Here is a 12,753-nt window from a genome sequence, read left to right as displayed (position 1 = left end):
AGCCTCTTAAAGTACGTATAATACATCTGGAGCTTTGAAAGAGAGTTTGGCCCTCGTCTTAGCTAAGAGGCTCCCAACAACAGCTGGATCTGTGATTGCCCTGCTTCCTTGGAATCCAGTCTGAGGCAACTGTCCCTTCCTGGGTACCTGCCCTTGTACACTGTGGGCCTGCTTAACCAGCTCCAGCAATTATTTTCATTTAAGTCAATTCCTCAAAAACTCTACATTCATAAACACATACAGTCATATACTCTCTCTCACACATACACACACATATAAAAATCTCTGACTGGATCTATTCCTCTGACTGAATCCTAATACACCTGTTCACATTTGCTCCCAACTCCTACTTGTACTGATTCACTTCTGTGAGATCTACTTTATGAGATAAAAACAAACTCTGTTCAGGGCTCTCAGGTTGGACACAGACAAGTCTAAATTAAGGACAGAATTTGTTTTTCATTTCGACTTCTGGCAGCAGCACATAAACGTGCTGCTTCGCGAAGCAGTCCAGTGTGACTGTGCTGTCCCTAAGAGCGCACGTGCGGCTTCACGCACTCTTCCTACATGACCTGACCCTTGTCTGTCCTGGGGTTCCTCTGTCTGTCCGCACATGTTCACCACAGCATCCACAGCTGCTCTCAGCTCAGGACATTTCCAGTTCTCTGGGGTCAGCACCAGTCTCTTAAAGTAATCTCATTTATGTCCTCTCTGGTTGTACATCAATTCACTGATTCCTATCCGTTCTCTTTGTGCATGACACTCAATTATTCTCTAGACTAAATCTTAACTAAAAAGGTTTCACATTTTGCATATCTTTTCATCTCATTATTTTGGACTCTCTTCTGAAAGTCATGGCTGTGTCTAAAGCATTAGTTTCAGTACTGATTACAAAACAAAAAGTTTAAAACAATAAATGAATTTTAAAAATGTATACATACAATTTGCTGTTTATGCAATTTTTAAAATGTATACATAGTATAAAATAAAATTTGATGGAATAAAAAAAGGCATGGTATATTATGTTTAGAAAAGTTTATGTTCAGAAAATATTGTTATATTTCTGTAACTCAATAAATAAATACAGATACACAGAAAAAGGACTTAAAGGATAAAAGTTCAGTGTTCATGTTTCTGAGTGGCTGGATAACTGGTAATTTTTTTCTTCTTTCTCTTAATAAGCATTTTCTAAGTTTACTACAGTGAATATGTATGGCTAGTGCATCAGGCAAAACCCCAGCAAATTCTGTAGTAGTGATTTAATAATCTGTGGTCTAGACCAGGAATTCACTAGCTCTTAAGGATTCAGATATGGACTTGGAGGGGGATGGCTATAAAACCCTTGAACATGTATGCAAAATGTTATTTTGTGTGTATGTAAGCATTGGGGAAAGGAAGGAAGAGGTTGCCATAGCTTTCATCTGTTCTTAAAAAAACACAACACCATGATCCAGAAAGGGTTAAAACTAGTCTAGAATTTTGCTTGATTTTATCTCAATTTCTTCTATTTGGAGGATGGTGTATTTTTTAAAGTGTTGAGTGACAGATAATTTGAAATAGGCATTACCAATTCCGATTCAGATATTTAGTATACCTGAACACTTCATCTTAAAGGATTCGTGAAATTTTTAAAACTCCCTTTAAAAAATGAAGTGAAAAACACTGGGTATAACTTCCGAAACAATCTCTCTAGAGATTGTTATTGCTAAGCTTTTCAAAATAAGAAAACTCACTACATTAGATTTTAAGTTTTGCTACTGTCCATTGATCTCATCTGTCCCCAGGCTCATGGTATCATCATAAACATGGCCCTTGCCACAGTCCTAGACTGGAGCTCATCAGCCTCTCTCCTGATTCACTCAGGATGAGAACAAACTTAAGACAGTTTTACTCAACATTGTTTTTAAAAAATAATGAACGTTCTTGCTGAAGATCAAAGTGCATGGCGTGTTTCATTAAATATCTTGCATTTGACAGAAGGAGACTGGGTCACATTAAAAACTTTATGTTTTCTTGCCTCAACATTGTACCTCAACTTTTTTACACAATAGTGATGTATTTCCTATCTGAACATTCTGGTCTTTAAATCCAACACCCACAAGTCGTTTTACTCTTCATATAACAACTATCTGCAAACACTGATTCCATCTACCGGTACAGAAGGAAGCATACAAACTTCTCTTTATCCCCTCCAAAATCCATGATCTTTGTAAGAATATAAACACCTGAGAAGATGGAGTTGCTAGCACATAGGTCTTCTGCTTGGAGAAGGACATGGCACCCCACTCCAGTACTCTTGCCTGGAAAATCCCATGAACGGAGGGGCCTGGTAGGCTACAGTCCATGGGGTTGTGAAGAGTTGGACAAGACTGAGCGACTTCACTTTCACTTTTCACTTTCATGCACTGGAGCAGGAAATGGCAACCCACTCCAGTATTCTTGCCTGGAGAATCCCAGGGACAAAGGAGCCTGGTGGGCTGCCATCTATGGGGTCTCACAGAGTCGGACACGACTGAAGTGACTTAGCAGCAGCTCTTCTGCTAACTGCTCTACCATGGTTCTATACAAGTATGACTGATATAGTCGAGTATTCTAGGTTTGAGATTGTAAAGAAATTATTTAAATTTAGTGTCTTTACTAGTAGAAAATGGTTAATGACAACTCTGACAACATTAAAAAGAAATGACAGTATTTTCATTTATTGACTCAATAGATCTGCGTACAGTTCCTATTACCTATCCCTTTAAATTATTTTCTTCTCATAAATGCTGGAGAGGGTACAGAGGAAAGGGAAGCCGCCTACAATGCTGGTGGAAATGTAAATTAGTATAGCTACTAGTAGGTTCCTTAAAAAACTCTAAAAATAGATCTACCATATGATCCAGCAAGTCCATTCCTGGGCATATATCCAGAGAAAACCATAATTCATAAAGATATGTGCACCCCAATGTCCACTGAAGCACTATTTACAATGTCCAAGACATGGAAGCAACCTAGATGCCCATCAGCAGAGGAATGGATAAAGAACACGTGGTACATATATACATGGCATATTACTCAGTCATTAAAAAGCGAAACAATGCTATTTGCAGTAACATGGATGGACCTAGAGATTATTATAGATTGCCATACTGAGTGAAGTCAGAGAAAGACAAATATCATATGGTATCGCTTATATGTGGAATCTGAAAAAATGGTATAAATGAACTTATTCACAAAACAGAAACAGAGTAACAGATGGAGAAGAAAAACTTACAGTCACCAGGGGGAAAAGAGGGGTTAGGATAAACTGGGAGATTGGGGACTGACGTATACACACTACTATATATAAAACAGATGATAAGGAATTAATAAGGACCTACCGAAAGATGCTGCTGTGAAAGTGCTGCACTCAATATGCCAGCAAATCTGGAAAACTCAGCCGTGGCCACAGGACTAGAAAAGGTCAGTTTTCATTCCAGTCCCAAAGAAAGGCAATGCCAAAGAATGCTCAAACTACTACACAATTACACTCATCTCACATGCTAGTAAACTAATGCTTAAAATTCTCCAAGTCAGGCTTCAGCAATATGTGAACCGTGAACTTCCAGATGTTCAAGCTGGATTTAGAAAAGGCAGAGGAACCAGAGATCAAATTGCCAACATCCGCTGGATCATGGAAAAAGCAAGAGAGTTCCAGAAAAACATCTATTTCTGCTTTATTGACTATGCCAAAGCCTTTGACTGTGGATCACAATAAACTGTGGAAAATTCTGAAAGAGATGGGAATACCAGACCACCTGACCTGCCTCTTGAGAAATCTGTATGCAGGTCAGAAAGCAACAGTTAAAACTGGACATGAAACAACAGACTGGATCCAAATAGGAAAAGGAGTACGTCAAGGCTGTATATTGCCACCCTGTTTATTTAACTTATATGCAGAGTACATCATGAGAAATGCTGGGCTGGAGGAAGCACAAGCTGGAATCAAGATTGCCGGGAGAAATATCAATAACCTCAGATATGCAGATGACACCACCCTTATGTCAAAAAGTGAAGAACTAAAGAGCCTCTTGATGAAAGTGAAAGAGAAGAGTGAAAAAGTTGGCTTAAAGCTCAACATTCAGAAAACTAAGATCATGGCATCTGGTCCCATCTCTTCATGGCAAACAGATGGGGAAACAGTAGAAACAATGTCAGACTTTATTCTTCTGGGCTCCAAAATCACTGCAGATGGTGATTGTAGCCATAAAATTAAAAGATGCTTACTCCTTGAAAGGAAAGTTATGACCAACCTAGACAGCATATTACTTTTCCAACAAAGGTCTGTCTAGTCAAGGCTATGGTTTTTCCAGTGGTCATGTATGGATGTGAGAGTTGGACTATAAAGAAAGCTGAGCACCGAAGAAGATGCTTTTGAACTGTGGTGTTGGAGAAGACTCTTGAGAGTCCCTTGGACTGCAAGGAGATCCAACCAGTCCATCCTAAAGGATATCAGTCCTGGGTGTTCATTGGAAGGACTGATGTGGAAGCTGAAACTCCAATACTTGGGCCACCTGATACGAAGAGTTGACTCATGTGAAAAGACTCTGATGCTGGGAAAGACTGAAGGCAGGAGCAGAAGGGGATGACAGAGCATGAGATAGTTGGATGGCATCACCACCTCAATGGACATGGGTTTGGGTGGACTCCGGAAGTTGGTGATGGACAGGGAGGCCTGGCGTGCTGCAATTCATGGGTCACAAAGAGTCGGACATGACTGAATGACTGAACTGAACTGTATAGCACAGGGAACTCTACTCGATACCCTGTAGTGGCCTAAAAGAGCAAAGAATCTAAAAAAGAATGGATATATGTACATGTGTAACTGATTCACTTTGCTGTACACTTGAAACTAACACAACATTGTAAATCAATCTTAATCTAATAAAAATTATAAAAAAAGAAAGGCAAACAAAAAAATTTAAGTTAAAAAAATCATCATCTTCTGTTTACTTATCAGAGTAGCATTACTCTAGTAGTTATATCATTTAAGATGTTCTCTTTTCCTAACTGCTAAATTGAGTTGGAACCAAATATAGGTTGAAGACTTGTCTTCCCCTCAGGGTACGTGAGATGTGCAAAACCCAAGACCCAGACATAGAAGGTAAGCAGAAACAAGGTTTGAGGAAGTAATTCTGCGGTTGAACCACAGCTTCCTATAGGATCTGCTTTTGTTTGGCTTACTGGGTTGATAATATTATTTATTTGATGACATATAAAAGTTTGTACCTTACAAGTACATGTATCAAACAAACTAATATATTCTTCTATATCCACAAGGAAAAAATGTTAAATAATAAAGATGGAAATTAAGTGCTAATCAGAAAGGTAACCCTAAGTTTAATGTTGCTTCTAAAGATAGGATCCTCTGAACCAGACACTCCAAACTGTAAATATTTTTTGAACTTCAAAAGTTAAAAGAGTATATGCTAGACTCATAATAGATACTTACTTCCCATGTTCAAACTGTATTCAAGGTTATTTACTTTCCTGATGACTTGAACATGTAACTTTCTCATTCAAGATATCACAGGCAAAAGCCAAGACACATGCATGCATAAAATACATATAATGGAAAAGTGTGGTTAAAAAAAACAACTCTGAACTTACTGTTCATGGAAATCCAGCATTGGTGGCTCAAACCGTATAGGTCTGCAATTACCCCGGTACAAAGATATACTGTAAGTAAAAAGAAAACAGTGTTAAGAAGCAATTTTTCAAACTATGTATTTCCCTAAACCAAAGCCAGACACTTGAGTTTTTTTCATGAGAGAGTATCTAGAAAAATGGAGTCTAATGTATTAGAAATATGTGTTACTTTTTATATTAGAATAAATCAATAAATGCATGTTTTTAAAAAAGAAAAAAAACAAGTATTTTTCCTATTCAAAGGTACATGGAAACAGAAAATACTCCAGTAGACTGCTGAAATTTATTTGGCTGATGTAACTGATAACTATATACCCTACATGTTCATTTGGATTTTCTGACAGAGGTACAATGAACAATAGTTAACACAACTAACTGTACCTGGATCCCATTTTAACTAAAGTGCACAAGTAACTGTACCCAGAGGCAATATATATAGAAAAAACCCTGCGATCCCATTTTAACTAAAGTGGCAAAGAACTAAACAAAAATCAATTTGGGGATAGAAGTTTCCAGGAACTGAAATATCTTTAATCTGAGAGTTCAGGACATACTGATCTATGACGTCTTGGCCTAAATATCTGAGTATCATTTCTAACTATTTCACTTGATATTAGAACTTCTCACTAAAACAGATCCCTGACTAGCAAACCTACTAGACATTATCACAACCAAATACTGATGCAAAGTATAAATGACTTTGGTGGGGGTGATCCACGTACCTAAAGTCATCTGTTTAGAAACTAAGAAAGTGAGAAAGTTGGCCACTAAAGTTTCTAAATAGTAGATTATCTTTCTGTTGCATTTTAAGAAATGATGGAAGGGCAAAACTTATTTTTGTGAGACTATTTTATTTCATTACCTCCATAATTCAGAAGAGCACAAGCTTCAAATGATAGAGAAATTTCATTTAGGAAATACATTAGAAATTAACAAGAACATACAGAAAATGTAGAAAATCTAGCTTTAATTCAATATAGAGTAAATATTTTAAGTAGTGGAATAATTGAGCTTAAAGAAATAAGGTTAAAGGTGTTTTCGGTCTCACCAATTAAGACCATTCCTCTGTGCTGCTTGATAATCTTCTACATGTGTTGAGCATTAAAGATGACAAACACAAGAAGGGAAAGGCCAAGTGTAAGATTATACTTCACTAGAGCGCAAAACTAAAGACCCTGGGACGACGAAAGACAATTCCTCACAAGACAGCTGCCACGTTATAGCCAGAGGTACAGAATCTACTCCCTGCTGACTTCTGCTCTTCTTAAAAAACATACTGTAAGAATACTCTTCTGCTCCTTTAAAATAATGATGCTGATCAGTTCACCAGTTTTAACAGTAAGAACCTCAAACTTACCTAAACCTCCATCCAATCAAGAAAAAAGTGCAATGTAAAAAATAACTATGTATAAGTCATTAATTTATATATATTAACACTGTGTTAGAAGCTAGAGATACAAAGGAGATTAAGACATTTTTTTTTTTCTCTCACAGAACTGAGAACTGCAAGTGGAAATGTCTGAAGTGGTCAGGGAAGGGGGGCAGAAAAGTGCACACCCCATTCGCTTGACACAAATAGCCTGAATGTCAGGGGCTGTCCAGTGGCTGGGGCTATGGGAACACGGCACAGAGCCTGTTCTCATGGCACGAACATCCCAGTAGGAAAAACAAACGTGGAACCTATCACGTGATGATGTCCAACATATAAAGACAGATCAAACACAGCAGGAAACAGAGACGGTCTCTCTGAGGAGGGACACTGGAGTCGAGACCGGAGAGGTGAAGATCGGAAGAAGAAAGCAGGCATGTCCTTGGCATGCTGAGGAACAGGGAGGCTGAATTGGCTGGAGTGCTGGAAGCAGGGGGAAGAGACCAGAACTGAGATGAGAGAGGTACAGAGGCCAGGTCTCATTGTAGGAGTTTGGATTCTCTTCTCAGTGTAACAATAAGCCTCTATGTGTTTGAAGCAAGGAAGTAACATGACCTTTAAACTAACACATTTAAAAGGTCAATTCCTGCTGCTGTGTGAAGAAGACTGCAGGAGCCCAAGAGGGAAGCCCTATAGTTGTTCAGAGAGGAGGGGATGGTCACCGCGGCCCAGGGTGACGGCAAGAGAAGGTGGTGGAAGCTACAGACATCATGCTGAGGGACTGACTGTGGAGAGTAAGGGAAAGGAGACAGGCATCAGGATGACTTAAGATTCTGGCCTGAGAAACTGGATCCTCAGCCATGACAGGATAGAGTGGGCTGGAAGCAGGGAAGGGTAGTGGGTAGGGATTCAGGAGTATTGTTTCAGACATTTACACTTATCTAGATGGATATGTCAAATACACAGATATTAATAGATCACATGGTTACTGCTTTATACTAAAAAGTTACTGATTGAAGGAAATGATCGTAAATCTAGTCATTCTGTTGAGTCAATTCTAACAATCTACAAATTCTCTTAGACCTTCCCCTGCTATTGTATGTGGTGTTGCTAAGATGACTGCTATCTTGGATATCTCTACAGACATATCACCTGCAAGTAACAACAATTCTATTTCTTCCTTTTAAATCCTCAGACCTTGTTTTCCTTTGTTATGCCTCAAGGGGGCTAAGACCTGCCATAAAATGTTCCAAAGAGGTGGTGTCCAGCGATTGTTACTGTGACATTTACAGGATGCTCCCAGAATATGAGATAGAGGGAACAATATATAAAAGACGATTACCTCATAAATAAATGTGTATTTTCAAGACAACAGCAGATCTATATCTAAGGAAGAATTTAACAGTTGAGTAGGTACAACACAAATTGTCATAGGCATATAAACTTATTTTAACAAAACCAAAAATCCAACAACATAGCTGTTGTGTACCCACAGCTGATCGAAATGGTCGCTACTGTTTATTTAGAATGGCCATGACACTGCTGAGTGCTTTAAAAAGCAAATGTCTACGAATCCATAAGGGTGAAAAATAAACTGGAGAAGCAGTATGAAAAATGGTGCCCTTTGTCACTTCCAAAGAAACAGAATCTGAGACATTAAAAAAGTAATACATGATCTTATATTTTCCGCAGTGATTGCATTTGTCTTAGAAGCCTGAATATAATTTTTATTTTCATGAAAATATTAACTGCTTATTTCGAGATAAGGAGATGAATAAGGACTATTTTCTGATTTCAAGTGAGAGAACAACTGGAGAGATACAAGAAATCTATGTTTCTTGGTGAACTGTCAAGGTCAAAGTTAAGCATCGCTCAGTCATGTCTGACTCTTTGCGACCCCATGGACTGCAGCACACCAGGCCTCCCTGTCCATCGCCAACTCCCAGAGTCCACCCAAACCCGTGTCCATTGAGGTGGTGATGCCATCCAATCATTTCATGCTCTGTCGTCCCCTTCTGCTCCTGCCTTCAATCTTTCCCAGCATCAGAGTCTTTTCAAATGAGTCAACTCTTCGTATCAGGTGGCCAAAGTATTGGAGTTTCAGCTTCCACATCAGTCCTTCCAATGAACACCCAGGACTGATATCCTTTAGGATGGACTGGTTGGATCTCCTTGCAGTCCAAGGGACTCTCAAGAGTCTTCTCCAACACCACAGTTCAAAAGCATCAATTCTTCTGTACTCAGCTTTCTTTATAGTCCAACTCTCACATCCATACATGACCACTGGAAAAACCATAGCCTTGACTAGACAGACCTTTGTTGGAAAAGTAATATGCTGTCTAGGTTGGTCATAACTTTCCTTTCAAGGAGTAAGCATCTTTTAATTTTATGGCTACAATCACCATCTGCAGTGATTTTGGAGCCCAGAAGAATAAAGTCTGACATTGTTTCTACTGTTTCCCCATCTATTTGCCATGAAGAGATGGGACCAGATGCCATGATCTTAGTTTTCTGAATGTTGAGCTTTAAGCCAACTTTTTCACTCTTCTCTTTCACTTTCATCAAGAGGCTCTTTAGTTCTTCACTTTTTGACATAAGGGTGGTGTCATCTGCATATCTGAGGTTATTGATATTTCTCCCGGCAATCTTGATTCCAGCTTGTGCTTCCTCCAGCCCAGCATTTCTCATGATGTACTCTGCATATAAGTTAAATAAACAGGGTGGCAATATACAGCCTTGACGTACTCCTTTTCCTATTTGGATCCAGTCTGTTGTTTCATGTCCAGTTTTAACTGTTGCTTTCTGACCTGCATACAGATTTCTCAAGAGGCAGGTCAGGTGGTCTGGTATTCCCATCTCTTTCAGAATTTTCCACAGTTTATTGTGATCCACAGTCAAAGGCTTTGGCATAGTCAATAAAGCAGAAATAGATGTTTTTCTGGAACTCTCTTGCTTTTTCCATGATCCAGCGGATGTTGGCAATTTGATCTCTGGTTCCTCTGCCTTTTCTAAATCCAGCTTGAACATCTGGAAGTTCATGGTTCACGTATTGTTGAAGCCTGGCTTAGAGAATTTTGAGGATTACTTTGCCAGCATGTGAGATGAGTGTAATTGTGTAGTAGTTTGAGCATTCTTTGGCATTGCCTTTCTTTGGGACTGGAATGAAAACTGACCTTTTCTAGTCCTGTGGCCACTGCTGAGTCTTCCAAATTTGCTGGCATACTGAGTGCAGTACTTTCACAGTATCATCTTCCAGGATTTGAAATAGTTCAACTGGAATTCCATCACCTCCACTAGCTTTGTTCATAGTGATGCTTTCTAAGGCCCACTTGACTTCACATTCCAGGATGTCTGGCTCTAGGTGAGTGCTCACACCATCAGTGATTATTAGCATACAAGACCTTCCCAAATAAAGCATACAGTACCTTCTGAGAGCTTTGGGAATGTGCATGAACTATGAAATTTAAAATGTTTTCCTAGGGGTAATTACTACCTAAACCAAAGGTACTCTTTGGCCCAGTATTTCTTAACGAATGATTTGTGGTCTACCTACATCTTAATCATCTAGGATGCTTGTAGAAATGCAGATTCCAGGGCTCTGCACCTCTGGAGTCTGATTGCTCACTTCTAGTATGGAGCCCAGAGAACATCCCTGGACCACAGAGGAGAAAAGAAAGAAAAACTCAAAAGCAAACAAAGCCCCCAGTGTATTAGAACGGTAAGAGAAAAGGCGTAGTCTGCTCATATCGCTTTGTTAGCGCCAGGCTGCGGCAGCGCGGCACTGAGAGGGCCCCTGTACCGCAGTTTCTCTAGGGGCGGAGTCAGCCCAAGGGAGACATTGAGCTCCCCTAGTGCTGTGGGGAGATCAAAGGACATCCAGGGTTCTGAGGCCCAAAGAACCCCACAAAGGTTGAACTTGAAAAGGCACATTATGATTAAATTGTCAGAAGTCAAAGAGAGAATCTTTAAAGCAGCAGAAGTGACACATCATACACAAGGAGCACACCCCACCACATAGACTATAGTAGGCACCCCCATCTGTGGTTTCATTTTCTGCAGTTTCAGTTACATGCGTTCAACCGTGGTCTGAAAACACTAAATGAAAAATTCCAGAAACAAAGAACACTTACGTTTTAAACTGCACACCTCTCTGAGGAACACGGGGCAACTTCGTGTGTCTGGCTCTGCCCTGAGACATGACTCCCCTTTGTCCCTGTACCCTTCTGTATGTGTGACCTAGTGTCAGTATAGGAAGAAGTGGAGTATATTCAGTGTTCAGTACCACCTGCAGTAACAGAGCAGTGTCTGAAATGTATGTCCCACAGGTAAGGAGGAGCTACTGTACAAGTGGATTTCTCAACAGAAATTTTGTAGGCAGAGAGACAGTGGAATGACATATTTAAAATATTGAAAGAAAATAACTATCAAACGACAATACAATACCCAGCAAAGCCATCAATCAGAAATGAAGGAGAGACTTCACTGAACAAACAAAATTTTGGGGGGAGGGTAGTTCACTCTAGCCCCTTCTAATAAATATTTCTTTACTTTTTAAAGTAAAAGTCATTAGCAGACCAACTGAAAAAATTAAAATAAGGTCTGTAGATTAAATACTACTATATGTAAATGCTAATTTCCTGATTTTACTGTGATTTATAACATAATGTACATATTTATAAGAAATATACATTGAAGTGTTTAGGGGTAAAAGAGTATCATGTGTACAACTGAGTCTGAAAAAATTCAGAAAAATAATTACACATATACATATATAGAGATAGGGAAAGAGAGAGAAGGAAAGAAGTGGTGGAGAGGGAGATGATGATCAAGCAAATGTGGTAAAATGTTACTAGGGGAATCAATCTAGGTCAGTAGCACAATTCTTTGTACTATTTTTGCATTTATTTTCTAGTTATTTCAAAACAAATGGTTAAAAAATTAAATATAAACTGAAAACTACAGTACATTTCTTGTAGACAATATATGCTTAGATCTTTCCTTAATATAGTCTGACAATTAGTGTTGAAACCTCTCAGAGTCACTGTAATATTTGATATGGTTGGGATTAAGTCTACCATCAAATTACTACAGTCTTCAAGATGTATGCAGAGTAGTACTATTTTTTGCATATATGTCAGTTCATGTACAGCTAAAAGCTCCAGAGCTATAAAATAAATGTTAAGTACATACCCAAATGAAATCTTAAGAAACAATTTGAGAACATTAATTTTTTCATAGAATTTAAAACAGATATTAGCAAGTTCTGGATCTGACTACAACCTTCTAGATGCTGATGGTTAACCACAGGCAACCAAAATGGCTGTACTCAGTGAAAAGCAAACTATACAATTAAAGAACCCCAACCATTCTAAACTTGAAAAGTACTCCCTAGTCCAGTGTTTTTGGCTTTTATCCTACAGGTACCAGGAAACTTAAAAGATCAGAAGACTCTGGTTCTTCTTGTGGACACTGCATATATACATACACACACAGATATACACATGTATCTCTTCCTACCTAACTGCACACAATAACAATTCCAGCTGTTACAACAACACAATATAATAACATCAGCACTGCGCCCAACATCAGACACCTGCACTAGCTGTTCACCTGCTGAAACGCTCTGCCCTAAGACTTCACCAGGTAAGCTGAACTACCACTTCAGAGAGACCTTCTTATGGTCAAATCTGAAGAAGTAATAGAGTCTTGTC

General features: G+C 38.9%; 1 protein-coding gene across 2 annotated transcripts in view; it reads right to left on the bottom strand.

Annotated features, from left to right (window-relative positions):
• Positions 1–12,753, bottom strand: part of TMEM131 (transmembrane protein 131) — a 180,892-nt gene that overhangs the window by 93,265 nt on the left and 74,874 nt on the right. For both annotated transcript variants that reach the window (XM_086328103.1, XM_086328105.1), the window contains exon 4: positions 5,632–5,700. In XM_086328103.1, the coding sequence (XP_086184229.1) occupies positions 5,632–5,700 (69 nt within the window). The remainder of the gene's footprint in view (positions 1–5,631; positions 5,701–12,753) is intronic.

This window comes from Bos grunniens, chromosome 11, assembly GCF_055505025.1.
Source record: "Bos grunniens cultivar Pamir isolate PY7600 chromosome 11, Bosgru_T2T1.0, whole genome shotgun sequence".
Taxonomy (NCBI): Eukaryota; Metazoa; Chordata; class Mammalia; order Artiodactyla; family Bovidae; genus Bos; species Bos grunniens.
The sequence above is the reverse complement of the archived record's forward strand: the minus strand, read 5'-3'. Positions and strand labels throughout refer to the sequence as shown.